This window comes from Aspergillus pseudodeflectus, assembly GCF_044049435.1.
Source record: "Aspergillus pseudodeflectus strain CBS 756.74 chromosome Unknown BJX68scaffold_83, whole genome shotgun sequence".
Classification (NCBI taxonomy): Eukaryota; Fungi; Ascomycota; class Eurotiomycetes; order Eurotiales; family Aspergillaceae; genus Aspergillus; species Aspergillus pseudodeflectus.
In genome coordinates this window covers 64,664-92,634 of record NW_027263859.1, presented here as the reverse complement: position 1 = coordinate 92,634, position 27,971 = coordinate 64,664, and the positions used below count along the sequence as shown (strand labels likewise).

Sequence of the window (27,971 nt, the reverse complement as noted above, 5' to 3'; positions counted from 1 at the left end):
CGAGAAGATCCTGAGGCCTTTCACTAGCATTCCAATCATAAAACCTTTCTCATCCATGTTATAGATATCCTCTGGCCGTAGCTCATATTCCTCGAGTTTCCGGCTTAGTAGCTCAAAGTATAAAGCATATTTATATGCAGAATCAGCGCGCTTTCGTGCGGCATCGATAGCAGTTGTATAGGTTGAGATAAGGTCATCTTAGTGGCGCTTTAGAAAGCGCCCAGGCTAGTGCTTTCCAGGCTTCTCTCCAGTAATCTCCTTTGCAAAATTCCGAAGCATCTCATGCGAGGCAAAGAGGCCTCTATCAGTAAGCTTATTAATGTAGTTTATAAGTTCTTTCTCATGTTGGTTGGTCAGAATTCGCTGTTGCTCATATTGGTAGGCTTTTGAACTTGTAACCCCGCGGTGGCGCCTTGACAGCGTTGAGCGCTCAACACCAAACCTTTTCGCGATAGCGGTATAATTAATTGGTTCGCCTGGTTCCAAGGAATTGATTGCTTCTATTGCGGCCTCAATTGAAGCCATATTGAACGAGATATGAAGAGTTGAAGTTTGGTGGTCGAAATGTCGGTGTATCTAAAAATCGTGCATCAGGTGGGGCCGTGCATCAGGTGATCACCGACTGTAACACTCTCGAATCGGCGTCGCCCCGAAAACGGACTCGGACTGGCTGGTTCATGAGACCCCTTCTTGTTACATGCATGTTGGCTGACAAGACAACGCACTTAGCCTTCCGTGCCGCAATTGACCTCGAAAGTGTATGTTCTGCCTTGATCTCGCGCTACCCAGCCTCAGGTTCACCAGGTAGGCGACGGAGCTCGGCCCCGCTGCCAGAACTGCCGGACAAAGGGCTCCACTTGCCAATGGGGGATCAGGGCCTCCTTTCACCCCTCCCGCAGCCAGAGCCTGTCCGCCTTCGACTCAGTAACATTGGCCGCGATCGAACAGCAGCGGAAGCGTCGCTCGAGCAGGGGACAACGTTCTGTGATGGCATGTCTACCACCCTCTATCCAGCGCACCACTTTCAATTGACAAATGGTCTAGATAGTAGACCAGGCAGAGGACATTATCTGCGCCTACATTATCTTTGATGATCTAGACGCCACCCTAGAGTTAGAGGATTCTAACGACGAACCTCGTTACAAGAGAGAAGGTACCGTGGTATTATTTCCACTACTTCATGGTTTGCCCACCTCCCGACTCTGCATCAACCACCTGGCTAAATACCAGCGAGATCGCCATATCCGCCATCTCAGCCATAAGATGCCCGCTATTCAGGGTACCTAGGGTGTATAACACAACATAGATGGTCTATTCCAAGCAGGGCAAGAAGTACTCTAGGCTCCAGAACGTTCGCACGCTCCAACTTCCGCGTTTCTGCTCTCAGTCATGTGTCGCGGCACTTTGACCAACTCCAGCCCCGAAAGACTCTAGGCAGCCCGCTTGACAGGCCGAAATTGTATATACGGCCCATCCTTCAAACTCGTAAACGCCCAAAACGTCCGAAACTGCCCCCTGAGCGGACCTCTCTCCTCCTCGCCAATATCTCCAAGTCTCGTCTCCGCCCTACGAAAGTCATACCGCACAAGCACAGCCGCCATGCCCAGCATAAGCTCCGTCATCGCCAGCCCCTTCCCAACACAGTTCCTCGGCCCAACTGAGAAGGAAGCAAATGCTTGCTTGGCCAATGCAACCTCTTCTGCACCCCCGCTAGCCTCCTCACTGATCCAGCGCTCGGGATGAAAGGTAAGCGGATCGGGAAAGTATTTCGAGCTGTGGTTAAGCGACCAGATTCCCGTGCCGACCTCGCAGCCCGCGGGGATTAGCAGATCGTGCTCGGGGATGGTCAAGCCGCCGGGGAGGACTTCGCGCCACATTGCGCCGCTGACGGCCGGACTCAGGCGGATGGCTTCTTGGATGCATGCGCGAAGGTAAGAGCATGAGGAGAGCTTAGGTCCCTGACATACTTCCTCTGGTGAACCAAACACTGATCGAATCTCCTTTGTGACTCGCTCGTAAGTCTCTGGGTTCCGAGAGAGATAGAAAAACAACGCAGCCATCGCCGTCGAAGACGTATCCGACCCAGCAATAATCAACAGGTTACTCTCAACCCAGAGCTGCTGAATCGATAACCCCTGTCCGGTCTCGGAATCATTCGCAGCGAGGAGATGACTGAATACATCATTCTCCGTCGCGGCCCCACGCTCCCCGCGCGCTTTCCTCTCCTCCATAATCTGCCTCGACTTCGCGTTGAAGCGCATGGCTTTGGCTTTTGCATGTGGGAAGAGGAGTCGGTTGAGTCGTAGTTTCTCGACGAGGGGGAATTGGAGGAGGAAGCCGAAGCGTTGCATTTGGCCCAACACGCCGTCGATGATGTAGTGGTTTTCCGATGAGCCGAGGAGGTTGTAGGATTGGCCAAAGGTTAGTTCGGACATGACGTCGAAGGTGAAGAAGTCGCCTAGAAGACGGCATGTCAGTCACAGACTCTTAAGTGGAGTGGAGGGCAATCAGGATAAAGAAAATCATACACCAATGCGTCATATTCTTCGCCACGGTCCACTCATCACCATCTCCCACGTGTCGTCTCGACATATCGAACCGATCCTCCTTCTCACCAAGCGCACTGGCAAACAACGACGCAACATTCCTCAACTTCCCATCCATCGCCCGGATATTCGTGTCGGAAAGACCTAGGTTCAATAGCCGACGAAGCTTCTTGTGTCGTGCGTTGTCGAGCGTGCATAGACTCGCGTGGACGCCGGGCACCTGAGTTACTTTTTCGTAGCCCTTCGCTTTGTGGACATTTGCGCCATGGCTGTAGATAGCTATAAGAGTCCTGTGGTTAGACGTGGGTATCGGGAGAGAATAGAGGTGATGACCGTACTCTTCAATCCTGGCTCGGAGTTGATGATAAGCCTATTTGGACCGTATCGCACAACGTCGCCTACGCACCAGAGCACTGTCAGTTGCATGTCCGTCAATCCGACGACACCTGATCGGGGCAGACGCACCGTATTTCTCGTGGCAGGCCCAGACATCCGTATGCAGGTCTCTGCGATACGCGTGGTAAACAGCATACCCCGTCGTCAGTTTGGCTAGCAAGGGTCCGGGGTATTTGGCGAGCGGGTGGAAGTAGAGTCGATACACGCATATCCCTAGAACCGCACCGGTACCAAGAAAGGCGGAGAGGAGCAATAAATGCCATAAACTCCTCGCCAGCTCGATGAGCGCCATATTGAACGGATAATCCTAGCAGACTCCAAGGCGTGATCAGTGTTGGGAACACGCCGAATCCCCTGCACAGCAAACATTTATAGATCTACGCCCCTGGAAGCTTGCTTCATCTCGGTACTAGAGAAAGATTACTGATAAAATAAGAATCCCTCTTAAGCATTACCAATCAGCACGATCAACAGGGCTGCATCGCTTGGAAGCACTTGGCGCGATTTGACAGTCCTGGGTGGTGGATACGCTCCACATGGCCGGAGAATATGCAATGATTAGTCGCATATCACTAATCAGGCTATTCTAGTTTATATTCCGCCACGATGTATGCCAAGTTTTTGGTGGCTCTGTTTCGGGTATGGCGAGCGCTGTTTTGAGGTTAGCGAGATCAAAAACGAAGTAGGTTGTTGCGGAGTCTAGATTTTTGTGGTCTGATTTTGAGACACTCTGATCAAGTATAAGAAGAGCTCGCCACCAGGGTCACAGCCAAATCTTGAATGGGAAGGAGGTCGCAACATCAGGGATAGGATGGCTCGCTCAGCCACGCCCATAAGGCCATAGTACCGCCAATTATGGCACTTTCGGATATAGAAGGGGTGAGTAACGTCGCCTCAGGCCAAGTACCGTATGATTCTTAATCTAGTCTAGGTCAGGGTAACTCGCAAAAGATAGACAGGAAGAGGGGACACCTACAGTTAGCGTCTTATCCCTCTCTTTGCCACATACCCACTACGGCGAAATGCGCCGAGTACATGTCCCCCGACCTGGATAAAACTTCACACCTTGTTCAACGAGTAACTACTAGGGGATATGCTCCCCAGCGGACTCATTCAACATTGTGGCCACTTGGGACTCTAGCTAAGCGAGCTGATGCCTAAGGGTGTCACACTTGATTCATGTCCGACCGTCAGGTAGTGACATCGCGCTGAGGGCCCAAAGAAACTTCAGCCACGATGGATGCATGTACTAAGGACGAGGCGCTCTAGTAGGATACTCGCTAGATATAACTATACAATATAATAGAAAACATGGGTGCTAGAGCGTTCTGTGGAGGCAAAGAAACTGGGCTTCCAACAGCCCATTACTCTGCTGCTCGTTTATCAAAGGAAGCTTGTGAGGAAGTTGGATCTATGGTACTACTCTCATCAGGCCTGCCCCTACACCATGAGGCCCCGCGGAGTTGGTTGGGGGAGGGGGGAGACAGATAGAAATAGGCGCCTAGTCTAGGTCCTCGATCAACTATTATAACGTCCTCTTTAGGGTAAATTCGCCAAACAGCTGCTACGGCACGGTGCCTTGCGCACGTATCTCTAAGCTTGGATGGCACTCCATACCAGCTGTGAGAACGCTACTAACGACCTCCGCCAATGCGACCTTCTCACACAGTGGATGGGCGCCACCGTGAAGGGGATGCGCTTGTTGTTTCAGCGTATGTATTAACTTCTGCCGCGTCTTTCTGGAACATGGCTCGTATCTACCATGGGGGGGTCTCTTTTTTTAAGTAAATTATCTCAGTTCACCGAAGCCACTCTGTGCCCGTAGGTAGAGCCGAGATTCGCGAATCGCGTAGTATGCTTCCAGACGTAGTCTACGAGGCAAGGTGTTGAGACCAAGCCCAGAAGATGAGTCTTGTTGGCAATGAATCCGAGCGTCATCATTTCATTCTGTGCAGATATCTGCTATCGACCTGGTTCCGCCATTAAGTAAAGCACAAGCACTGCTTGCGTCATATGAACGCATAAGTGGTTGTTGGGACAATAGCTAGGCATTGAATTAGTGTATTTAAGAGAATGGCGGGGAAGTGAATCTATGCAGAAGGGCAATGAACCAACCCCCGTCTAGCCAGCTGACATGCGCTGCCCAGTGGATGATGACATTAGGCTCTCTGAAGGGAAGCACACATGCGAAAAGACAATATGGATCGTAGCTATCTAAGGAGAATCTTGGTGGAGGGCGAAGGAGATCTGGAAGGGAGCGGCAAGGGAAGACATGAAGCGTTATGACTACATATGATTGTAGCCATCTCAGGAAAGACTCGACAGTAGAAAACTCTGCAAGAGGCCGTGAGCACGTGACAGAAGACTACATGAGGCCTCATTCAATTTTGCTAGAGACATAGGTGACTCATTTGCTCAAAATGAGGCTTAAAATTTGGCGTAATGGTACAGTTTTCTTGCTTGACCGCCTGTCATTCAGCCCCCTCTGAGCCTATCCCTGCATTTACTATCCTCGCGTTACCTGTAATATTACGTTCTGGCTGTTTTCCGCCTTGGGAGAGTTAACAAAGCCTGAAAAGGGGCGCGGAGACGAAGCCATGTATGGCTTAGCGTCTTGCACCACCTTCAGAATCAATTCTGACAGTCAAGGGAGGGTACGCGCCCCGCCAAGCCCCAGCCACACACACACTGTCCAGCCACCGCCACAAGGTATCGACTTGTGTAGACACTGTAAGAAAGGACTAAACTCAGTCGCTAGTCTCATCAAAAGATAGAAAAACTATGTCTGATTGTTGGTACTAGCATATCCTTTCCTGTTTGTTGAAACTCCTAGATATCAGTCCAATACCGCACGGTAGGCTACACAATCAGAGGACGGACCTAACTACCAACCTCGGAGAATTTCACCAAGGTCAAAACAATGCTGTCCATGTCTTGCAGGAAGAGACAGGCAGCAGCGAGTTTTCAGATACTAATTCGACGTCTGAGTTGTACACCACGGCTAACAACTGGACTACGTGCTCTGTGGTAATGACCAAGGCTGTGTATGCCCATATGGGGACTGTACTGACTGTCCGACACCACGTTCCCGTGGCTATGTGCATGCATTCTAGTCGTTTCTATGTAGAATAGCATTACATACGCCGTGGTGGGAATGTTGTAACTCATCATTTCTTTATTGCATCTCATCTTACTCTCCAAACGTGTAGTCATAAATATATATATTCATCTCCACAAAGTGCTCGTTTCCCCCCAACCTTTGACTCTCAGCTACGATATCAAGGAGCGAGGGACTAAAAAAATCTCATTCCAAGCTCTAGAATGGCAGCGGATACCACGCTCAAGGCTCCGCCAACCCCGAGTCAATCTTCACAGCCCCAAAAAGACAACAGCCTCGTCCCGCCATTCTCGCAGTCGGCCAGCATTCGGTCTCACGGGCAGTATACACATCCGGCCGGAGTGAACTTTCAACACAGTCTGATAAAGCCATGCGAAGAGCTACAAAGTTACTTGACTTTCCAGCTCACAACACCAAAGCTGAACCGGATCCATCACTTGTTATGGCTCGCCGGCCTCCCACGTCCCGCACGGCCGTTACATCGACAGAAGCTCATGAAGCGCTTGGTGACCCTCACGGAATCGCCAGACGAACATCTCGTCTGGACTCCGGGCTATATTCTCATCAAGCCCGTGCCAGAGTATCTCCTTGACTTTGAGTTCTGGGTCAAGGAGATTTGCCCGCATCCCGAGTTGCACGCCTTCGCGTGCGGGCTGCTTTTGTCCTACGCCTGGCTGATCACGTCCGTGATCGATTTCCAGATGGCCAAGGATGAGCGAATTCTCCCAGGCGACGTTACGTGGGAAGCATGGACACTGCTTATACGAGAGTTTCTTCATTGGATGGAGAACCACAACCACCGGTCTAATGCCGGCGCACAATCGGAACCCTCGATAAATCGTCGTTATGAGTTCGGCGAGCTCCGACTCAGCCGCCTCAACTCGCTCTACAGGCTGACACCGTCGACATTCTCAGTGCGCAACCTTGTTTTCGGGTTCATGCCCAGGTCAACGTGGTACAAGGCGTTTTTCGAGCGAAATTTCTCCTGGATTCTCGCTGTCTTGGTCTACATGTCGGTTCTACTGTCGGCGATGCAGGTTGGGCTCGCGACAGACGGCCTGCAGGGCAATCGGGTTTTCCAGAGATTCTGCACCGTGTTCACGTTGGGCTCCATTTTTTTCACCGTTATTTTGGTCGGGATCATTGTGACGTTGTGGACTTTGCTTTTTCTCTACCACCTTGGCTTCACGCTCATGTATTATCGGCAGATGAAGAGGGAACGGCAAGCGCAGTTTGGTCGTGGACCTTAGTAGTGAGGGGATAGAAAGTAGTTGCAGGCACGCAGCAGGCTACTTTGCTAGTTCACTGGTTTCAACTTGAAAGATGCCTTGTCAGTCAGGCTGCGAGGCAAAGGGGCGCAGTGAGGCTTGGAAGGCAGAGTGGAATTTTTTGTTTGCTAGCAAGCAAAATAGAAAAAGCAAATATCGAGGGCGCAGCAGTTAGATGACGCCCGGCTGCAAGAGTCGCGCCCGAGTCTGAAGTCTTCACAAATCAGCCTCGAACTGTGCCTTGCTGGGCATGCAGGTAATTCCGAACCGTGCCGAGATGAGTGTTGAGGCCCTCGAGGGCATTTTGCCGCGACTCACAATTTCAGTTGCCCCCAAGGAAAGCAGCATAGCAATTGATCTCCTTCTAAAAATATGTCGTCCCGGTCGACACCAAAGCGAGTTCTGGAGGTGATGGACGATGGCGCCCGGAGCGAGAGCGATGATTCTCAGCCAAAGAGAGTCCGAATCGGCGACTCCTTTGTCAGTGGCTCCAGCTCAGAGTCTGGTACCGGAACCCCTTGCGAGTCGTTCAATCTTGGCATCCTCCACGATGCTATGGATATCGATGACGACGGACCCCGCAATGGAGTTCTCCCATATCCGCAGGACAGCCGTGAGTGTATATTATGGGTGACAGGGAGGCAGAAGTGGTCTCACCGAGTGGCTAGGTTTCTTGATGCCACCTGTGCATCGGCCAAAGCTCTTTGCGCAGGACCCGTTTCAGTCGCAGGTTCCTCAGCCCCGCGAGTTTGAGCACGAGGATCGGCGCGACCCTCGTCCGTCGGATGCTTCGGCTGTTGTTTGCTTCGGGATGGTGAGTGATGACAAACTCCGCTTCTCCGGCGTGGGAATCGGTGCGGGTGGGTTGTGGAGGTCTGTCACTGATCGGGGACAGTTGAGAGACATCAAAATACGAATCGACCCCGTGGAAGACCCGCAGGCGTTACGCTTCGATCACATCCGTGACGAAAACGGAATCTTCGCATCCCTTGGCCTCTCCATAGAGGACAATCGATGTGACATTCTCTGCCACGACACCTATATCGCGACGATGAATACTAAAACCCAATTCGCACTCAGCTCCATCGGACTCGGAGAACAGCCGAAGTGGACCGGCGTCGTACCGATGCAGGAGCTGCAAGAGAAGATGATGGCCGCCGCAGAGTCTACCTCTAAGGGGCCTTCGAGAATCACCTGTACCATGGGGATACTAGTGTCAGGGCCCCGTTCTATCGCGCAGGATCTGGCAAAGCAGCTCGCCCGACACCATTTATTCTTGCAGAATCCAGTCCCAATCCCTCCCAACCTCGAATACAATAACCCACAATTTCTGTACTTGGTTGGGACGCCGTGCCCCGATCGCCCCATTCTGGCGCCGTTGTTGGGAATCGGGACGCAGGGCGATGCCGTGACGCCTGGCGCGATTGAAGATGAGGAGGAAGAGTGCGATAGCATCAGAGCAGTCCTTGATAACTTTCCTCAGAGAGAATTTCGAAGAGATATTGAGATTGATAGCCGTATCCGGGCAACGCTTGAGAGGTAACTCGTGCTCTTTTCTCCTTTGTCCTAGTGAAGCTGACGACATGGTGTAGCCACCAGCGGGAAGCGGTCGATTTTATCATATCGCGAGAACAGACGCATGCCTGTGACAGAGGCAAGCTCTGGCATTTCGAGGGCTGGAACAAGGGCCATCCCGTGTGAGTGTAAGGTTCAACGATTAATAACAGCCAGCTGACTGGAGAAAAGGTACAAACATATTATTACTGGCGCATTGAGCCCGGAGCCAACGGACTTTTGTGGTGGTCTTCTTGCCGATGACATGGGTGTGGGTAAGACGCTCAGCATGATAGCCGGTATAGTTGCAGGACTCGGATGCAATAAACCGACATCGACAGACGATAAGCTGAACACAAAATCGGGCAACCCTGATCCAATTAGTGTACCATCCACATTGGTTATCGTACCCCGTGCTCGTGAGTATCCGTCCGCCAAGCAAATATTCTTGTTGCACCTGCTAACGGATTATATGTAGTACTATTGGATGGTTGGATTGCAGAAGTGGAAAAGTAGTCAAGATGATACCTTTTGGGCGGAATCAGGCTGACACTCTGACAGGCATGTTCTTCCGGGGACCCTGAAGTGCTACAAATATCATGGTCCAGGACGAAGCATCTCGTTATCTTCGCCTCCTGCGTACGACATAATCCTATCTACATATGCCACGGTGGTGGCCGATTTCAGCAGCAAGGGCCGAGAAAGCGTTCTGCACAAGATCCACTGGCATAGAGTAGTTCTCGATGAAGGTCAGCACTCTGTGCTTTTATCACCCTAGGTTGCGGCGTCTAACTCTTGTGTAGCTCATGCTGTACGGAACTCGTCGACGAAACAGTTCGAGGCTGTCAACAGCCTTTCGGCCTCGATCCGCTGGTGCATGACTGGCACACCAATCCAGAATTCTGTCGAGGATCTAGCGTCGCTGGTCCAGTTTCTCCGCGTCCCACAGTTGGACAGCACTGCGGGTTTTCGCAAATATATTTTAACAAGAGCCAAAGGCAGCAGCCGATTCCGTCAGCCAGATGAGAGGATGCTCAAGCCTCTTCTGACAGCGATATGCTTGAGGCGAAAAATGTCGACAGTGTTTCCTGCCCTTGGCGGGATTCCGGTTCGTCACACCCCGAGGTTTTCGGATGAGGAGCGCCGAACCTATGATGAGTTGATGCAGGTTTACAAAAGATACCGCAACGCGGCCGTCAACAAGCAAGGGATGGGGAGAAGGGGCAACACCATACTGATGAGGCTCCTGGTCCGGCTGCGTGTTTTCTGCAACACGGGTCTGAGAAGTGTTTTTCTTGGTGAAAAGAACTTCGAGTTAGACCCTGATGAGAGGATCACCATGCTGCAGCAGAGTGGGCAGAACATATGCTCTGTCTGCAACACCGAGATCTTCCTCCTAGACGGGAATGAGTGCTTTGACTCGCAGGAGAACTCTCTCCCGCACGCTCGCGCATTGAAATGTGAAGAGTGTGCTCGTCCGACATCTGATACCGATCCCCAAGCGGACGCTGGTGATACTCAGAATGATGCAACTCTAATCTCCGACGGCGCAATGGAGGACATAAAGATTGCCACTGCAGAGCGGCAGAAACTCGCCGGTGATATCACACAAACCACTCAATATTCTTCGAAGTTAGACGCCTTACTGCAGGACATACAGCAGCACATCAACGAGGACAAAAGGTACTCCCTGCCCACTCACTGTCCTAGTGATGCTAACCTTATGTGGGATTAGCATTGTCTTTAGTTGTTGGAAAAGAAGCCTCGATCTTGTTGGTCAAATGTTCGACGAACATGGCATCGTTTTTTGCCGAGTGGATGGGGATGCGCGCGAAAAGCGACGGCACGCCGTTCTGGAATTGTTTCAGCGAGATAACGCTGTCCGAGTCCTCCTGATAACGATAGGAACTGGTGCTGAGGGGTAAGTCAATCGAATCTTGCTATTCCTTCCGGATCATCGCTTGTTTCTGTGTTCAGCGGGAGAAAGAAAGCTGACGACCCTGGACAAGCTTGAATAACTTATCCGTGGCGAGCCGGATTCACATACTGGAGCCGCAATGGAATCCATCTGTAGAGAAACAGGCAATTGGACGCGCATTACGTTGGGGGCAGGGTAAAAACGTCTTTGTGGTTCGCTACATTATGCAAGAAACTGTAGAACAGGTAAGTCTAAACATCGCTGAGCGAGAATGGGTGGGAGGGATCAGAACGCTTACCAAGAACAGGATGTAAAGAAACGCCAGAAATTGAAGAAGGGCCTCTCGCTGAAAGACCGTGAGGTGCGCTAGAGCACTAGAACAGGGATGGGGTTCCTGTATCTTTTTTGATTCCATTCGGGATAGCGAAATATATCACGAAGACAAGCAATATATTCCTCAGGTTGAACCAGTGCAATGTTTAAGGTTTATAGCAACATGGGCGTGCTGTCAAGCCATCTGCCAGGCGAGAAAGAAACATCGTGAAGATGGTTGTGTATTATAAGGAGGAGAGATGAAGGGGGAGGATGGAAACAACCTCAACAAGTCATGCACACATGACGCAGGTCAGCTAATCGTGTCCAGTTTCCAAGATCCTCACAGGCAGCCCTGGAGGCTACGCTACTCCCTCGATTAAGACAGGGTGGGTGGTCGTGTGATTCTGCCGGTGGGTCCTACTGCCCACTTTTTGTTGCGACTTGTTTGCCCATTGGTGCATATCAGAGTGCAACGAAAAGAAACTACAAAAGGGCCAGAAGGCAGATTTTGGCGGTCAGATCATCTTGAGTGTGCCTAATGATCATCATGTGAGTCATCTTGAGGCTGCCTTAACTTGATGTAGACTAGCTTATTGCACCACACTTGAAATCAATTCTTTGAGACAAGGAGGGCTCTAAGCTGACGCTTTGTCTCCCAGGTCTTGCTGACCGCCTTCTCCGCTTCAGTCATCCGCTGCGGCTGGGCTGAGGGGAATAATAATAATCAAGCATACATGCTGGAAAGTTGTCGTCTCCTAAGCAGTGGGTCTGGATCACACTTCATAGTGCAAAAGTCACATTAATCATCTTCCATCACCCCAGGATTCGAGCGATCGCCGAGTTTGGTCGCTCACCAACTGCTCAAGGTCTGCTGTTATGACGCGGTCAGGCAGGCAAACGTCGATATGAGTCGTGGCCACACAACTCGCCTACAAAATCCACCCAAGCTGTGCAATCAGAGAAGGAAGTAACAGCGACAGACATCAATCAAAGTGATCTGCAGCGATGGATCCGACCAAAAAAGTGTTTCGATTGCGGGAATTGCCGGCGACCGTCGAAACAAAAGAAGGTGTCGCTTGTCTGCTCAGCGAGAGGCTCGGCAATGTTCCATTGGCCAACGTTTGGGTCCGGTCGCTCGCGACAAGCATGAATGTATATGGCCCCTCCACCAAAGTCGCCACTGTTACCTTCAGTGTTATGCCCTCCCTCATTAGTCAAAGTGATCCAGACCAAGAGGAGTGGAATATTCCTGCTAGAGATTATGGAAGCGAGAGCCCCGATTTCATCCTGGACACCCACTTCATGGGCCTGACTCCTCTGAATGATACGGGTGATTCGCAGCCCTCTTACGAGTAAGCGGTAGTCTTCTTTATTTCTTCGTTTATGTAGTGTTGCCGTTTGACCATCGGTAGTTGCATTGCAGTCTCCGGTCTGGCCGGCCACGCTTTCGGGTCATGGCAGCCAAGAGGAGGTGATAAGCGCTTTATGTGGATTCGTGACGAGTTGACGAAACTACATGGGACGCGAGCGATATTATACGGCTACGATACACGGCTCAAGGGCAGCAGTTCCTTCCAGAGGATTACGGATCTGGCCAAGCGGCTTATCGATCAGCTCCATGCCGCAAGGGACCCGAGTTCTCAGACGCCGCTCATATTTCTAGCGCACAGTCTTGGTGGGCTGGTCGTCAAGCAGGCCTTGCGAGACCTGACTGAGAACTACACAGGAAAGGCGTATCAGGACCTTTTACATGCCGTCTGCGGGGCAATCTTCTTTGGTGTGCCGAATCTGGGTATGGAGCAGAAAGCATTACAAGCGATTGTCCGGGGCAACCCAAACGAGGAACTCATTAGCGAGCTCTCAGCTAACGAGAGCTTTGTCCGTGAGCTCTCCAAGGCGTTTGCGTCACTGCCACTTCATCAACACTGCACGTTTCGCTGGGCCTATGAGATGGAGGAGTCACCCACGGCTGTTGTATGTGGCGACACTGCAAACCCCGTTCAGAAATGTATACACTGAGATCTAATCAAATGCGACAGGAAAGAAATGGCAAACTTACGCTAGACGGGCCACAAATGATGCTCGTGAGCAGACGATCGGCAACCTGTGGGTTTTTCGACACATGCACAAATGTGACATTTCCTATACACGCCAACCATTCCAACATGGTCAAGTTCAAGAAATCATCCGACGATTGCAATATTGTCCTTAGAAGACTGGCAGAGATCCAGCAAGGAGCCCACAAATCTCAAAGTGACATCGAAAGTGGTGCGCATGGCCGGGCTTCCCCGCATACTGCTCCAGAGGAGGTGGGTCAACCCACAGATCAGGGGAATTCCCAGCATGGAACGGGCCCTCCGGCGGGAGACCTCACTGCGTTACCAGCACGCAGCATACGTGGTAGGAAAGCTCCACTCTTTGTAATGGACAGCATTACTGATAATACTCTGTAGCTGAGCTTGATGAGTTCAGGAAGATATCGAATCTCACGGAGAGCGACAAGAACAGCTTCTTGAGTACCACTTTCGACACAGTCACGGGTTTAGCTGGAAAGATCCAGGAGCAGCAGGAACAGTCCGGCAATCTGATGTACATGGGAAGACTCGAACAATTCTTGATATCGATGCAGCAATTCGGCGAACTAACTGCAAAGATACAACTGTTTTCCGACGGGCAGGATCCGATGGCCTACGTATGGGTAAGTTTCCTGGCGTTTTCCGGGGGCTGTTCAATGTAACCGAAGCTAAGACGAGGACAGGGGCCGCTGCACCATATTCTCGAGGTAGGCGAAGAGGAGAAGGCTCGACATTTTATGCTGATGTACCATCATTATGTTGTAGATCATCTCTAGTTGTCCTCTCGAGTCTACGAATAGGCTACCGGAACATCAGCCGTTTGACTGCATGTTGAGTGCATACCAATCCATTGGCCAAGAGATACCTCAGGTTCAGGGGCGCGAATCCCTGTTCGTCTCGCGCCCATACTTCCGGGATGTACTGGACATAATATACAAGGACATCTTGTCGTTCCATGCACAAGTTATTCGACACCTGAAACGGCGACGTGAGTGCAGATGCGTAACATGAGCATCACCGAAAAGCTAATCAAAGCCTAGAATGGTTGAAGCTGTTCAACGCCTGGTGGACGGACTTCGATCTCACGGTCAGGACGATCGTGGAGAGGATTGCGGCGAACCGAAGAATAATTGAGAATGAACAGTCCTTGGCCGAGTTCGAGAAGACCCGAAATCGACATTTGACGGACAAACATGAATTGGAGCACAAGAGGAGGGAACAGTCAAGGGAGAATACGAAGGCGGTGCATGAGTGGCTTTCGGCCGTCGAGCATGAAAAGGAACATGCTCTTAAGCGAAAAGTGTGGCAAGACTACAAAGGGTCAGGCGATTGGTTGCTCAAAGACAGCCGATTCCACCGATGGGCGAGCCCCGACGATATCTTCCATCCCCTTCTGTGGCTCAGCGGGATTCCGGGGGCAGGTATGGCCAGCTCGTGGCAATAAAACAACGGCCAGTATGCTAACTTTGTCCACTTTAGGCAAGACAATCCTCGCGTCTATCGTGATTGAGAAGCTATTAGAAACCCCAGGCGCGAATGTGGCGTACTTCTACTGCAAATATGGCGACGAGAAACGTAACTCGGTCGATGGCATTACCAGATCCGTCTTAGCCCAGCTTCTTGCCCACAATCCAGGTCTATTGCCCTACTTCCACGATAGGTACTGCACGAGCAGGTCACCAATATCCTCATCTGTCTCCGAGGAGTTACTAGGCATATCCTTGGATGAATGTCGCAAGACCTACATCGTCATCGATGGTCTGGACGAGTGCGGAACTGCCGCCAGACGCGATATCACAGCTCGTTTTCGTCGCCATGTGAACGGGGCGACTGAGTTAGGCTCCACTCGATGTCTTTTTGTTAGTCAAGAGGATGGCCACGCTGCCGAGGACTTGCACGGCATTCCGGTCATAAAAATCGGTGATAGCAATCGCGCTGATATATCCAGGTTTGCTGCTGAATGGCATAAGAAAATAGTCAAGAAATTCAAGACAACAAACGAGGACATTCAAGGTATCATCGTGCAGCGTGCCAAAGGTAGGCGTCGTTTCACGTACCTGATGGACAACATGCAGTATATAGTCTTGCTGATATGTCTCCCAGGAATGTTCATTTTCGCCGACCTGTTCGCAAAGTATCTTCAAGGACTTGACAGTATCAATGAGCTTAATGACCAGCTCCGTTCAGAAAACCTGCCGGTCGAGTTGGACAGCCTGTAGGTCCCAGCCTAAGCAGAGACTTGATAGCAGCTGACGAAAGTGGCAAAGTTATGATCGTATCATTCATCGCATTCGCGAAGTCAGAGGAGTCGACAAGATGAGACCCATCGAGGAAATACTTGGATGGATCGTCTGCGCCCGCCGTCCGCTACGATGGGAGGAGATACAGACCGCTGTTTGCATCAGCCCGGATCCGGATAATCCGCGCTTCGACGTCGGACGACGATTGCACAGCTCGCCATTTGAACTGTTCGCGTCGCTTGTCAGGTGCCATCCCGATGGTACTGTTGAACTTGTACATGGAACTGCGCGACAGTGAGCCTCTCTACGGCAATGTAGCTCTCCGTGGTGCACCTAGACTGACCAATGTGCTAGATATCTGACAAAGAAGGAGACTGGGTCAGAAAAAAGATCTAGTCCGCGGCTCTCGATAACGCTTCATGAAGCGCATTTCTCCCTAGGACTTCGGTGTCTCACGTACCTTGCACTCCCCCAGTTTGACTGCGGCCGGGATAAAAAGGACATCCGCTTGGATTTGCTCAGCGGCTTCTACCAGCTGCATGACTATGCGACCGCCTGCTGGGCGACACATTTGGAAGAACTTGCCAATCTCAAACAGCCGGATGTGGCTCGCCTTCGTCCGGCTGTGGTGAATCTCGTTCGCTTGCGCTGGTCTGGGTCCGCCTCTTACAAGCCTCATCCAAATGTTGTCAGACTGCGGGGCAGCCTATCCCCTCTTAAGGGTCCGGAAGACGGGATATCAACGAATTACGACCAGCTTGTAGAAGCAGTCGCCTGCGCCAGAAAGCAGTCTGGCTTGTCTGGGACTGACCCAAGCGATGCCGAAGAAGCCCTCACTTTGTGGAAAGCCACCGCAGATATCAGATCTGTCTTGGAGTCGTTCAGTGCGAGAGATGCTGAGCTCAAGACCATTGAGGAGCTTTACGGGCCAAATCGATTCAAATGCCCCCGGATGAATTGTATGACATATCACCAGGGTCTCGAATCATCCGGCAAGCGGAAGAAACATGTGAGCAAACACACCTGCGCCTACCTCTGCAGTGTCCCTGATTGCAGCTGGGGCATTTTCGGTTTCGCAGTCGAGACGCAACTGAAAGCCCACCTATCTGAAATGCATTGCATGCCACAGGCCAATTACTCGGAGGAACCGCGTTACGCAAAGCCTCAAAAACACAAGACACGGAAGCCCGGACCAAGCAAGCCAAGGCCCAAGTGCCCAGATTGTAACAAGTCATTTTCCAAAGAATCCGCTTTGAAGAGACATATTCCGACTCATAGCGGCAAAAAGCCGTTTTCTTGCGGCATGTGCAAACAATCCTTCGCCCGCGACGATGCCCTCAAGCGTCACTTAGAGACAAAACACAGTGCTAACAAGTTCTCCTGCCTCGTTTCTCTCGAAGACGGCACCCAAGTGGGCTGTAGGAAGTTGTTTGATACTGTTACCTTGCTGCAGGACCACTGGCAGGGAGACGGGGCAACATGCATTGGCCAGTGGAGACTGGAAAACCAGCAAGCGGGCGACTTTGGCGGCGAAGGACCCAATGCAAGTATGCCTGCAAATCCAACCAGCGCAAAAAAAGGGCAGATGCCAGTGGCCGCGAAGAGATCTCTACCCCCATTCCGAACACTCCTGGAGTGGTGCGGGCTGTTAGAGTCTGGTACTGCTACTCCCGCATCCATCCATGGTCCTTGAAAATTGCAACGGCAACTCATAGTGTGAAACCTCTCCCTGCCATGCAAAGATTCTCATTCCAGGCCGCACGATGGGAAGTAAATATAGGATACATAGTATTGGGTTCCATTCTACTCTTCCTCTTCCCCTCATCCAGGTCGATTTCACAAACACCTATAGAGTTTCTCACTGGTGATGCGTGACCAAGAAGCTCATATATTTAGATACATTCGAACAATCATGGCGAGTCAACAATTGGGACGGTTCAATCAGTCTATTTGTTGTTTACATCGACCCAAGATGTCATTTGAAGCAAATAAGAATAGATTACATCCTCACTTGGGTGCCTTGTTGTTTTACCCGCAGCATGATAAACTGTTCATTGGTCGGCCGAGATGGAAAAAATCCCATCACATTTCACTGATTGATGCCGGCTCCGTTTGGCTCGGGGCAGAAGGAGCTAGCCCTAATCCTACATGAACCCCTGCTAATGCAAGTTTAGCCGCCCCCCTGCGCGTATTTGAGCAGGTTTCTTAGCTGGTCTGGTGTGTGGGGGCCGGGGGAGGGGGATGGTTCCTCACGGTTCAAAGTGCCGGACATTCTCTTTTTCTATGCGCGGAGAGTACATTCATTGCATGGATGGCATACAAACAAGCGTAGGTTACTTTCGTCTAGTCGAATCTCACAAGCCTAATTAAAAGTATGTCTGACAAAGGAACCAGGGCAAATCAGCTCACGTAGAGAGTTGCTCTAAGAAAAAATCCCTAGTCATCGCAATTTCCGGAAACCAGAGCACCGTACCATTCTCTCTACTAAAGCGAAGAGTCCTTCTTAAGACCATCGACTGACAGCACTCCGGCAATATGTGGCTTTACGGAATTTTCCTTACGTTGGAGTTCATCTCAGTCCTAATCGCTGTATCGCTTTCTCTGCACGCCTATCCAGACGCATGTCGAACCATACTCTGGCAGTATGGAGGAACTCAGGGGTGGAACTCCGATCCACACGCGCGAATATATTTCTTCGCAAATTATCGCGAACCGCCCCCAATACCCAAAGTCTGGAGTGACGAGTATGTCTTCGATTTCTTCATATCGAAACAGTTAACCGGACAAGACTTATGACCCTATATAGGATAACAGAATCAAACCTCGCGATATCCGCCATCTCCTCCGTCGCCTGGATCGTCCGCCTCATCCTCCGACGCTGCAGACCGAGCGGCAGCACCCGCTACAATAACATCCTCCTTCTTTTCGACGCCGTCCTAACCGCCTTCTGGGCGCTCTCCATCGGCAACCAGATCTCCGGCGACCTTTCGGATCAAGATCACCCGAGCGACTGGCCTTGGTATCTGGTGTATCGCTGTGGTGGGCTTGAGCGCCCGGAATATGGATGTTGCGTGTTGGCGAGAGCGCTTCTGTGGTTTTCCGGAAATTTGTTGTAGGTGTACCTAACTCTCCGATGGGGGTGGGCTAACTAACTACCGTACAGAATGCTGTACTCTGGGAGGTTTGTGTGGGGTTTATATGAGTTGTATCGGTCGGTTGTGGGGAGGAATGCTCGTCAGGGGTGATACTATACTGCGAGGGGAAGGTCTCCAAAGGTGATTTATTCTACAGAGTATGATATGGGTTAGCCATGGGGAGATACGCCCAGACCACAATGTGTTGCGTGATTTCGTTGAGGAATCCAGATGATGATCTCCAAGTGAAACGGCTGGGCCGTTCAGCGCTAGTAAACCTAAAAGAAGCGGAACTACTCCGGAGTACATGGGGCCACAGGCATACTACGGAACTGGTGTATCATGAGATCAGAGACGGAGTTCCGATTCTATGTTTATGAGTTATCGATTCTACTAAATTCCCCTTCCAGGTAGCACAAGGGGGCAGTTCCTATCGAAAAGGAGCGGACGCGAGAGAACAAGAGAAAAATGAGGGAAAATCCACTTCATCAGGAACGAAGCCATACAACAGAAAACGGCGGGCCCATGACGTAGCAGCCCCTCTCATAAGCCATTGGATAATCGTGATACACACCGTAAGAGATTGACACTGATGAGACGAATGCTGACCGAGCCAGTCTATCGGACGACTCACGACTCACGAACAGACTGCGGTGAAGAAAAGAAGATTCTGAACAACGCACGATCGTCATCGGCCCACCTCGGGCTCAGGAACCGGACCGGTCTCGCACTCGCGATTGACCACTCGGAAGCCAAGATTTCGGGATCTTCCCTGGTCCTCGGTGGCCCGGTGGATCGCACTCGGCATGCCGAAGAACACCCGGCGCCGATATCTGCGCACGATGACATCGGTGTCGCCCCAACCGGTTTTCTAGCGTCGTGACGGGTTTCCCGTGTGGGATGGTGTACCTGTGAGTGTCTCCAGTATTTATACCTCGTCTCACCTCCTCCGGTATTTCTCCGCAGTTCAAATCGGGCGCTTCCAGCCAGGAACAATACACGAGATTCCCAATTACACGCCAAAATGCCGCCATCTAAATCATCCGGCGAGGGTTCCACGCATAATGACGATGGATTAAAGCCAAAAGCGTGGATTGTCGGTGGGAAGTTCCGTGAGGATTCGGAATCACTGGCACCCATTTCCACCGAACGGGGAGACCCTGAAGAAGTCGATTTCGAGTTCCCCGCGACGGCGTTGGAAGGAAGACATATAGAAGAATCTAACGAGGATGTTCTCGTTCTCGACTTTCTGGACGGCGACCGTGAGAACCCGTTCAATTGGAGCTCCGGAAAAAAGGCCGTCATCTCAGTTCTACTCTGCTTGATGACCCTGTTCGTCGGCCTGGCTACAACAGCGTACAGTTCAGGAATCGGCAACATGACCAGCGACCTCGGTGTATCAGAAGAGCTCGGCCAGCTAGGCCTCTTTACATTCAACTTCACATGCGCCCTGGCCCCCCTCTTCCTCGCCCCCTTTTGCGAGCTCGTCGGCCGAAAAGTCATCTACATCGGCGCATACATCCTCTTTGCAATCATGTTCATTGGCCTGGCTCTAGGCAAGAACATTGCAACCATCCTCGTCTGCCGCGCCCTCCTCGGCCTATTCGGCTGCGTCGGGACGATCCTTGTCGGTGGCACCTTTAGCGACATGTACACCCCCGACAACCGCGCCGTGCCCATGGCCAGCTTCTCGTACGTCGCGATCCTCGGAACCGTCGCGGCCCCGATTTACGCAGGCTTCATCGACGAAACGATCGGATGGCGCTGGATCGAGGGAATCCAGGGTCTAGCCAACATCCCCCTCATCATCCTCGTCGCCATCTTCCTGCAAGAAACCCGGGGCGGCGCAATCATGGCGAAGCGCGCAAAACTCCTCCGCGAGAAAACCGGCGACGTGCGGTACCGCGCAAAGAGCAACCTCGAAGCACCCAGTCTAAAACACATGCTGCACAATTCCTCCGTCAAGGCCATCAACATGCTCGTGACCGAACCCGCCGTCCTCGCCTTTGGCATCTGGATCGGCTTCGCCTGGTTCGTCACCTTTCTCTTCCTCTCCGTCATCCCCATCACATTCCAAGAGAAGCGCGGGTGGAGCGAAGGCGTCGCGGGCCTCCCCTACATCTCCCTGTGCATCGGCACAACAATCGGCTTCGCGACCAATTTTATCCAGATCCGGAAGTACGAGCGCATCTCGGCCGCCAACGACCGCCGCATCGTCCCGGAATCCCGCCTCTACGGCGCAATGTGGGGCGCCTTTGCCCTCCCCATCGGCCTCTTCATCTATAGCTTCACGCAGTACGCCGACCTCCACTGGATCGGACCGGTCATCGCGCTCGCACCAATCGCAATCGGCATCTTCTACATCTTCGAGTCGACGTATAGTTTCACGTCAGACTGCTATGGCGAGAACTCTTCATCCGCAATCGCGGGCCAGGGGTTCCTGCGAAACACGCTCGGAGCCGTCGCGCCGCTGTTCGCGTCGCAGTTTTTCCACAATGTGGGCAGTCAGTACGCGGGGCTGATTTTGGCGATTGCGGCGACGGTGCTCGCGTTTATCCCGTTTGTTTTCTTTAAGAAGGGGGCGGCGATTCGGGCGCGGTCCAGGTTGGCGAGTTCGCAGGGGGGCGATGATGAGCAGAAGCGGAGGACGGGGCTTTATTTGTATCGGTAGCTCCCTACCTGTAAATATCTCTTGAAATGATGCATTCGAAGGACGGAATTCGACTATTAGTATCCCTGTACCCGATCAAAGAAGTAAAATGTGGAATTGTCCACAGGCCTACCCTACTTACTGAGTATGACATCCATTCATACATGGTATTGACCGAACAATAGCTCATGCTTCTGGGCAACTCTACACTAGAGCTGACCGTAGGAGGTCGTGGGATCGTGACGATATTTCCTCCTCGCTGCCGGAATCAAGGCAGGAGATCGCAGGTCAACGGAGAGGGGAAACGAACGAAGCAAAAGGAGTGCCGAGGATCTGTCCCCAGCACCGTCTGATATCAAGACACTTCTACATCTTGATAGATCCGGAGTTGCCCTCTCGAAACCTCCATGCCAGTAAATGCCATCGGCATGCCCTTCTGCGCCTGCGCCCCGATCAACATTTCGTTCCAGCTTAACCAATGTCTCCTACCATCAATCGTCGTGATCCTAAGGGACTCCAGCCCGATGATATCTCTGCCGCCAATGCAAGCAATCGACAGGTCCGCTCTATCTCGAGAGAAAACAGGGTGCTCAATCTACGCAATAAAGACACTTAGCATCGGGACGGACGAGATGAAGTATCAGGGGGCGGAGGGAATAATTGGACGTACCTCGTATATCTTGAGCGCGATGGTGCATTTGGCATGCCCTTGAGACGGTTCCACCGTCGCCTGGATCTCCTGTCCGGCATTCAATCCCCAATTTACGCGGATATCCAGGGTGATTTGCTTCCTTTTACTTCCCTCGGTACTGGGGTCCGTTCTGAAGACGACAACTTCCTTTGTGGCACCATCATGAAGCTCCTCGAGCGTCTTCGGCAGCGGAGGACCCAGCTTTGTCCGCATCTTGCCATTCGGATGCGAGACGTTGATATCAGTCGCTGGGTACACCAACCGTGTGGGCGACGGACGCTGAATCAAGGCATCGTGGTCCTCTGAGGGAGATACTCGTATATTGGGCTTCCCTGGACAGGTCGCGGTCACAATCGTTCCCGGTTCCACCCCTGAGACTATCCTACCACTGCGCGGCGGATAAAGAGGATTCGGTTTGAACAGCACGGTGTCACTGAACTCGTAGATGAACGTCCTGTTCCCGCCTCTGCTTCCTGCCGGGGCTGCGAAACTCATGACATCTGGGGGTTTGGTCAAGGGGCTGGTCAGATCGTCTCCCTTGTCCAATTCCTTGGTAGGCTGGCCAGACGCGTCGCGTATGGGCCCTTTGTCGGATTCTGTGCTGTACCAGTCGTGAGTCTCCTCCTGGGCCGTGTCCATCTGTTGAACGTCGACGGCCAAGGAACTGGAAGGCACAGAGTTTACCTCGGCCGCCCTGGCCGCTTCCGTGTGTCGTCCGCCGTCAGTAGACCTCGTTTCTTTGTTGTCCGACCGACTTGAATTTGATCCAAAGTGGACCTTCTTGTTCGTCATAGCGTTTGTACCAACCTCGTGATCTCGTGCCTGGCGGAGACAAGAGACCGAAAGCATCAGAGCCCTCGGCTCAGCCTCCCTAGTATGCGATGAGTTTGGCCTATCGCACGATATCCACAAGTTAGCGGAGCAGGGACATTGGACCGTTGATTCACGAACCTCGCCAGCCCTGCTATTCTCAACTGCGCGATATCCTTGGGATTGTCAGGCTCCTTGAACATCTTCCGGTAGATGTCATTCTCAAACTCCAGAAACTTCTGCTTTTCCGCCATCTGCTTCGCCTGTCTAACCAATGCCTCGTGGGCTTCTAGGATGCGATTATGCTGCACTACTTGACTGTGTTGTACGATCAGTTCATGGTAGTCTGTTACGCATTCGGCCAGATCCTTGCTGAGAGCCAAGATAAACGCCACAACATGCTTTGGTGCCGAGAGGGCGTCGCTGAGGGATTTGAAATGCGGGGTCGAAAGCCTCTCGCAGATACTGAGAAGAGTGGTTTTGACCTCGTCCAGAAGATCATGATGGGCGCGAAGTGTTCGGGTGATTTTGTGGTTCTCTTCCATGGCTCTTCTCTTGCCTCTATACTGGGTTTGGTGGTGAAGTTGTGGCAGGAGGGTTAAGGCAGAAAGTGGTCTCTGAACCTTCTGGGATAAGATGAGGAAGAGGGTGGGATTGAGCGACACAGCCTGCTGTGGTCACATTCCTCGCCAAGATCACTGGGGAATCAAGCGCCTCAGTGCGCCAAGAAGAAGCAAACATCCTTCTAGGACGGCATGTCTCGGCCTGCCACGTATCCATGCGTCGCCTTCTTGCAGGGATCCAAGCCGCTGTCCCATGGGACAGCAGGCCACCATTAAATGCCCAAGGCAGACCCTGGTCGGGGCCAAAGCCCCATATTTCCCTGCCCGGCACAGCCACAGAGTCCCGTGAGCGCATCAGAATATCCCCTCTTCCCTCAAATACTGAAGCCTCGCGAAACTGACTTCTTTCCATTGCTCTATTCATGGGTCATATCAACCTAGCAATAACACGACCCTTGAGTGACATAAAACCTCAGGAAGGGAGAAGATGGAGCCCATGTCAGCAATCAGTCTCGCAGCAAGTGTCTGCCAGTTTGTCGATTTCGCATGTCGCATCATCTCCAAGGGCAACAAGCTGCGAGGCGCGCGGCACGGCCTTCTAGTCGAAGATGCGGACCTACTTGCAGCGAGTACACGGGTCGTCGAGCTGAACAATAGACTCGTCGACTCCCTCGGTGTATATTCTCGAAGCGAGAGAGGCTCCCTGGAAATGGAGGCCAGGGCTCAAATCAATGCAGCCTGTAGGGGGTTGAACCACGTGGCGACCGAGCTGATCGATACTCTGAACAAACTCCGTTTGCCGGGTGGCTCTGGCCGGTGGAGAAGCATGCGTCAGGCAGTGAAGGCCGTGCGGGGGCGACAGGGAGTGGAGAAGATGAAGAACGATATCATCGTGTATCAGCAACGGTTGAATACGGCGCTTTTGATATCTATCTAGTGAGTATTAAAGGGGAGGACCCAGCTGATTATACCTGCTAATTGAGGTTCAGTGCGAGATTAGATCCCTCCTTCACGTATCAGGACCCGACCCGCGGCGCAGGAAACCGACAAGCACCTCTGCTGAGCTCGAAATCTCTGGACCTTTTGTTCGCAGGAAGCCGATCGCCCCCAGCGCAATGGCAAACTCATCTTATGGACAAGGTTCTCGCCAACACTCAGCCTACCGCACTTGCCATGCAGGTGGCGATCTTCAGAGACGAACTGAGCTCAATCACGGCAAGAAAAGCTAAGAAGCGGACACAACAGCAGCTGATTGGGCTTCTGTCCTTTCCTGACTTGCACGACCGAGATTATCGCATAACCAATGCCCACCAGGATACATTCCAATGGATATTCGCCGGGCCTAATGACCGGCACCCGCGGAAATGGCGCCTTTTCGCACCGTGGTTACAGGGACAGGAGAGTATATACTGGATCACGGGGAAGCCGGGATCAGGAAAATCCACTCTAATGAAATTCCTGAGCAAAAGCCAGCAGACGACAGCGAATCTGCGCGTCTGGGCGGGAAACCTCCCTCTCGTAAAGGTGCACTTTTACTTTTGGAATTCCGGAAGCTTGCAACAAATGTCTCTTGACGGGTTATACAGGAGCATCGTGCACGGGATATTGACCGAGTACCCGGATCTGGTGCCAGAGGCGTTTCCCTGTCGCTGGAAAACTTGGACTCTCTTTGGCCAAGACTTGAGGGACTGGAATGCGCAAGAGATTCACCAAGCATTTCGGGTACTCCTGGCAAAGAGCGGGCACACATACCGGCTTTGCCTCTTCATTGATGGGCTGGATGAGTGCGAGGGGCCACACGACGCCTTTGTGGAGGAATTATTCTCCATTACCAAGAAGCACAATGTCAAGCTCTGTCTTGCTAGCAGACCGTGGCCCGTATTTGAGACGGCTTTCTCCACCGGAGCCCATCTGATGCTCCAGGATCTTACATTCCCGGACATTGTTCGCTTTACATGGAAGAACCTCTCCAGCCATAGAGGCTTTCGGTCCCTAGTAGCCGCTGAAGAGAACTTTGCGAGTAGCCTTGTCTTGGAGATTGCGCAGAAATCATCGGGCGTTTTTCTCTGGGTTGACCTGGTGGTCAAATCCCTGCTCCAGGGATTCACAAACGCAGACCGCATATCCGATCTTCACCGCAGGCTCGAAGATATCCCAGGGGATTTGGAAGCCCTGTATCTGAAGATGTTTGATAGCATTGAACCGTTCTACTATCAACACTCGTCGCAATACTTCCAGATTGCCCTGGCGGCGACAGGGCAACTCTCCGCGTTGACGTTCTACTTTGCCGACGAGGAGGACCCTACCATTGCATTCACGGCGCCGATCAAACCACTTACAGACGCTGAGCGACTGTCAAAGTATCATGCTATTAAGACAAGGCTCATGGCATGCTGCAAGGGCTTCCTTGAGATCCCGAGCCCCCTCAAACCACCCGCTCTCCAGGGCAACGGTGTTGGGAGCTACGGGGGTCCTGTTTCCGCTGAAGGGACAGCAAAGTCTTATCGCATTGATGATGATATTGACAGAGTCTCCTTTCATGCAGAAGACCAAGATGACCAGACTGAGAAATGTTCCCTTGATGCACCTGACGGTGGTGAAATTTCCGAGCCTGACCGAAAAGTTACATATCTGCATCGTACAGCCAAGGACTTCCTCGAAAGCAACGCGATGCGCCGAAGAATCCTCGACCCGTCACTAGGCCAATATGATCCGTATTGCTCAATCTTTCGTGCTGCGCTCCTCGTACTAAAGACACTACCGTGGCATAGAATTACGAGAGAGGAAATCTGGAGAGTCACCGAAATGTGTCTCCAGCTTGCAGAATCATCAGAGTCAGTTGAGAAAAGAGCCCTAACAAAGCATCTTGACGAACTGGACAAGACAGCGGCGCAACTGTTTCGCGATTCCCGCATGTGCGGAGAGATCACTGACTGGACTGCAACCCGGTGGAAATCCCCGGTGGATAACAGTTCCCGTGCAGTCGGATTCCTCGCGCTCACGGCGGAGGCCAATCTCAAGCGATATATTCTCTCCAAATTCGAAGCTGGGCTCCCGCGGTTTGCATTCTCAGCCGACCGCCCAAATCTTGACTGGATCATCACCAGCCACGCGACGTATCCGGCGTTCTGCGAGCACCCAGACCCAGGTGGGCCAGGAGGAGGGGGCGGATATTTGTTACCTAGTAGACAGCTCATCAAGGTTCTCCTCGAAAATAAAGAAGACCCCAACGAAGCCTTTGGTGACGATCAGACGCCGTGGATCAAGGTCTTCGAGCAAGCCGCCAAATGCGCCGGGGACAACGCCCTGCCACAAACGCAAAAGATATCGATACTCTCGCACTGGGCCGACATCGCTGACTTGTTTATAAGCCATGACGCGGATCCCCTTGTGATCAGGCAGAGTTCGGTTCATTCCAAGGTGCGAGAAATCTTCGGCGCGCTTCTGCCAGACCGCGCGAAGGCCATGGAGAAGAAACTCAGACATACGCGGAGCCGCTGGTCCGCTATTGGGAGATTCATCGTCCCACGCAATCCGAAATTGGTCAAGTTGAGCATCGAGCCCACGCCGCTCCCAAGATTGAAGACCCTAGATTCTGCTCATGCTCCTTCCCAATGGGGTGATCAGTTCAGGCCCGGAAGCGAACAGCCACAGCACGCCCACGATCTGCCTAGATATCTTCCGGGCCGATGCGAAGCAAACTCGCCTCATTATTCTCCAAGAGCGCCTCGTAATATCGCTGCCATTCCTTTTCAGGTGTCTGGGTCAACCGCGGCCTATCGTTCTTCAGGTGATACTCTCTATATTGATCCGAGAGAGTTTCGTTCTGGCTTGGACCATCGTCATTCTCTTCCTGCGGAAGTTGTAACTTCCGTCACAAAACCAATCTGTCAGACTGACAAGCCGGACAAAATCACAGCGGCGTTTCAGCCTAGCGGGGAACACCTTACAGAGACGACCAGTAGGATGCTCGCCACTGTTCCAAGGGTTCTACTGCCGTATTTTGTGCCCTATGTCAAGAGGCCGGCCGGAGAGCAGCAGGATGGTAGTGCGTCCTCTAATACAACAGAAAAAGACAACCTTCAAAGGGACTCAGAGGACACCAACTCAGGGCTCTGAAAGAACGCTCTTCACTCTACAACTTGTCCCCGAAATTAGCTTCTTATTCTAAGAAGTGGACATCAAGCAATGGCAATTGCTTTGCCTTACGTCTACCATTGGCCAGCCAAGATACTGGTGGTGCGGCCTTTCGCTACTATGGTCACAGGGTCCTTATTGATCATACCCAAGCCATGGGTCATGGGTCTGCCACGCTACAAGACTTTCACACGTCACCCACCAAGATACCCCACCTCAATCACACCATCAGACTTTAGATCTAATATTATCCAAGCTTCGGAGGGTCTGGCTCTAAGATTAGTTTGGCTGGCACTTAATAAGTGGTTGCTCCAAAGTAGCTGTCCAGCCTAGTCAAAAAGGGCATGTAGTCAGCTCTGGGTATTAGAATAATCTGTACCTATTCACCTAAATATTTCATGGGCTTGATAGGCCTCTCCATACTAGTGTGTGTTGGCATTACGAAAGAAGGATACTGGGGATGCTCGTTGCTGCGCTGGGGATGGGGGGATGGAGATCGAGCCGCAGGGCTTTCATCGTCTTCGGGATAGCGATGTTTGGAGGTGAACAAGGAAAT

General features: G+C 52.0%; 10 protein-coding genes across 10 annotated transcripts; 7 read left to right on the top strand and 3 right to left on the bottom strand.

The window, feature by feature from the left end:
• Window positions 1-686: 686 nt before the first annotated feature.
• BJX68DRAFT_248781 (cytochrome P450) lies at window positions 687-3,342 on the bottom strand. Its single transcript, XM_071041984.1, has 4 exons — window positions 3,012-3,342; window positions 2,885-2,944; window positions 2,529-2,825; window positions 687-2,458 (listed from the first exon to the last, which is right to left on the bottom strand). Exons 1-4 carry the CDS (start codon window positions 3,232-3,234, stop codon window positions 1,431-1,433), a joined length of 1,608 nt encoding a protein of 535 aa, XP_070893108.1. The 5' UTR covers window positions 3,235-3,342; the 3' UTR covers window positions 687-1,430.
• A 1,289-nt stretch (window positions 3,343-4,631) lies between these two features.
• BJX68DRAFT_248777 (uncharacterized protein) lies at window positions 4,632-5,333 on the bottom strand. Its single transcript, XM_071041983.1, has one exon. The coding sequence runs from the start codon at window positions 5,321-5,323 to the stop codon at window positions 5,153-5,155; it is 171 nt and encodes a 56-aa protein (XP_070893107.1). The 5' UTR covers window positions 5,324-5,333; the 3' UTR covers window positions 4,632-5,152.
• An 822-nt stretch (window positions 5,334-6,155) lies between these two features.
• BJX68DRAFT_211478 (uncharacterized protein) lies at window positions 6,156-7,628 on the top strand. Its single transcript, XM_071037732.1, has one exon. It carries the CDS (start codon window positions 6,264-6,266, stop codon window positions 7,308-7,310), a length of 1,047 nt encoding a protein of 348 aa, XP_070893106.1. The 5' UTR covers window positions 6,156-6,263; the 3' UTR covers window positions 7,311-7,628.
• Window positions 7,629-7,700: 72 nt separating this feature from the next.
• BJX68DRAFT_279772 (DEAD/DEAH box helicase) lies at window positions 7,701-11,714 on the top strand (the record flags this gene model as incomplete). The annotated part of the gene is made up of 11 exons (XM_071048799.1): window positions 7,701-7,941; window positions 7,997-8,142; window positions 8,224-8,867; window positions 8,921-9,025; window positions 9,075-9,301; window positions 9,361-9,394; window positions 9,444-9,631; window positions 9,686-10,565; window positions 10,618-10,803; window positions 10,892-11,045; window positions 11,108-11,714. 11 exons carry the CDS (start codon window positions 7,701-7,703, stop codon window positions 11,168-11,170), a joined length of 2,868 nt encoding a protein of 955 aa, XP_070893105.1. The 3' UTR covers window positions 11,171-11,714.
• Window positions 11,715-11,769: 55 nt separating this feature from the next.
• On the top strand, window positions 11,770-17,641 carry BJX68DRAFT_248761 (uncharacterized protein). Its single transcript, XM_071041982.1, has 11 exons — window positions 11,770-12,467; window positions 12,528-13,089; window positions 13,155-13,515; window positions 13,569-13,813; window positions 13,874-13,897; window positions 13,956-14,178; window positions 14,231-14,611; window positions 14,670-15,227; window positions 15,294-15,405; window positions 15,458-15,724; window positions 15,785-17,641. Exons 1-11 carry the CDS (start codon window positions 12,121-12,123, stop codon window positions 17,121-17,123), a joined length of 4,419 nt encoding a protein of 1,472 aa, XP_070893104.1. The 5' UTR covers window positions 11,770-12,120; the 3' UTR covers window positions 17,124-17,641.
• A 25-nt stretch (window positions 17,642-17,666) lies between these two features.
• BJX68DRAFT_248756 (uncharacterized protein) lies at window positions 17,667-18,918 on the top strand. The gene is made up of 4 exons (XM_071041981.1): window positions 17,667-17,758; window positions 17,825-18,174; window positions 18,237-18,542; window positions 18,594-18,918. Exons 2-4 carry the CDS (start codon window positions 17,966-17,968, stop codon window positions 18,673-18,675), a joined length of 597 nt encoding a protein of 198 aa, XP_070893103.1. The 5' UTR covers window positions 17,667-17,758; window positions 17,825-17,965; the 3' UTR covers window positions 18,676-18,918.
• Window positions 18,919-18,936: 18 nt separating this feature from the next.
• Window positions 18,937-21,402, top strand: BJX68DRAFT_211224 (MFS transporter). Its single transcript, XM_071037731.1, has one exon. It carries the CDS (start codon window positions 19,589-19,591, stop codon window positions 21,233-21,235), a length of 1,647 nt encoding a protein of 548 aa, XP_070893102.1. The 5' UTR covers window positions 18,937-19,588; the 3' UTR covers window positions 21,236-21,402.
• BJX68DRAFT_211223 (uncharacterized protein) lies at window positions 21,403-23,532 on the bottom strand. Its single transcript, XM_071037730.1, has 3 exons — window positions 22,857-23,532; window positions 21,885-22,797; window positions 21,403-21,809 (listed from the first exon to the last, which is right to left on the bottom strand). Exons 1-3 carry the CDS (start codon window positions 23,258-23,260, stop codon window positions 21,570-21,572), a joined length of 1,557 nt encoding a protein of 518 aa, XP_070893101.1. The 5' UTR covers window positions 23,261-23,532; the 3' UTR covers window positions 21,403-21,569.
• A 233-nt stretch (window positions 23,533-23,765) lies between these two features.
• Window positions 23,766-27,397, top strand: BJX68DRAFT_272530 (uncharacterized protein; the record flags this gene model as incomplete). The annotated part of the gene is made up of 2 exons (XM_071047229.1): window positions 23,766-24,214; window positions 24,268-27,397. 2 exons carry the CDS (start codon window positions 23,766-23,768, stop codon window positions 27,395-27,397), a joined length of 3,579 nt encoding a protein of 1,192 aa, XP_070893100.1.
• Window positions 26,778-27,957, top strand: BJX68DRAFT_248747 (uncharacterized protein). The gene has a single exon (XM_071041980.1). It carries the CDS (start codon window positions 27,467-27,469, stop codon window positions 27,746-27,748), a length of 282 nt encoding a protein of 93 aa, XP_070893099.1. The 5' UTR covers window positions 26,778-27,466; the 3' UTR covers window positions 27,749-27,957.
• The last annotated feature ends 14 nt before the right edge of the window (window positions 27,958-27,971 follow it).

What these genes read in the sequence shown, in the direction of transcription:
- BJX68DRAFT_248781 (XM_071041984.1), bottom strand. Translation starts at nt 3,234, where the DNA reads ATGGCGCTCATCGAGCTGGCGAGGAGTTTATGGCATTTATTGCTCCTC. An exon ending in GGCCTGCCACGAGAAATACG is followed by an intron (nt 2,945 to 3,011) that starts GTGCGTCTGCCC and finishes TCTGGTGCGTAG; the next exon opens with GCGACGTTGTGCGATACGGT. An exon ending in CTCCGAGCCAGGATTGAAGA is followed by an intron (nt 2,826 to 2,884) that starts GTACGGTCATCA and finishes GGACTCTTATAG; the next exon opens with CTATCTACAGCCATGGCGCA.
- BJX68DRAFT_248777 (XM_071041983.1), bottom strand. Translation starts at nt 5,323, where the DNA reads ATGAGGCCTCATGTAGTCTTCTGTCACGTGCTCACGGCCTCTTGCAGA.
- BJX68DRAFT_211478 (XM_071037732.1), top strand. Translation starts at nt 6,264, where the DNA reads ATGGCAGCGGATACCACGCTCAAGGCTCCGCCAACCCCGAGTCAATCT.
- BJX68DRAFT_248761 (XM_071041982.1), top strand. Translation starts at nt 12,121, where the DNA reads ATGGATCCGACCAAAAAAGTGTTTCGATTGCGGGAATTGCCGGCGACC. An exon ending in ATCCGATGGCCTACGTATGG is followed by an intron (nt 13,814 to 13,873) that starts GTAAGTTTCCTG and finishes AGACGAGGACAG; the next exon opens with GGGCCGCTGCACCATATTCT. An exon ending in CATCGTGCAGCGTGCCAAAG is followed by an intron (nt 15,228 to 15,293) that starts GTAGGCGTCGTT and finishes TATGTCTCCCAG; the next exon opens with GAATGTTCATTTTCGCCGAC.
- BJX68DRAFT_248756 (XM_071041981.1), top strand. Translation starts at nt 17,966, where the DNA reads ATGTGGCTTTACGGAATTTTCCTTACGTTGGAGTTCATCTCAGTCCTA. An exon ending in CCCAAAGTCTGGAGTGACGA is followed by an intron (nt 18,175 to 18,236) that starts GTATGTCTTCGA and finishes GACCCTATATAG; the next exon opens with GATAACAGAATCAAACCTCG. An exon ending in TGGTTTTCCGGAAATTTGTT is followed by an intron (nt 18,543 to 18,593) that starts GTAGGTGTACCT and finishes ACTACCGTACAG; the next exon opens with AATGCTGTACTCTGGGAGGT.
- BJX68DRAFT_211224 (XM_071037731.1), top strand. Translation starts at nt 19,589, where the DNA reads ATGCCGCCATCTAAATCATCCGGCGAGGGTTCCACGCATAATGACGAT.
- BJX68DRAFT_211223 (XM_071037730.1), bottom strand. Translation starts at nt 23,260, where the DNA reads ATGGAAGAGAACCACAAAATCACCCGAACACTTCGCGCCCATCATGAT. An exon ending in AGAATAGCAGGGCTGGCGAG is followed by an intron (nt 22,798 to 22,856) that starts GTTCGTGAATCA and finishes ATCGTGCGATAG; the next exon opens with GCCAAACTCATCGCATACTA. An exon ending in TCGCGCTCAAGATATACGAG is followed by an intron (nt 21,810 to 21,884) that starts GTACGTCCAATT and finishes TTTATTGCGTAG; the next exon opens with ATTGAGCACCCTGTTTTCTC.
- BJX68DRAFT_248747 (XM_071041980.1), top strand. Translation starts at nt 27,467, where the DNA reads ATGGCAATTGCTTTGCCTTACGTCTACCATTGGCCAGCCAAGATACTG.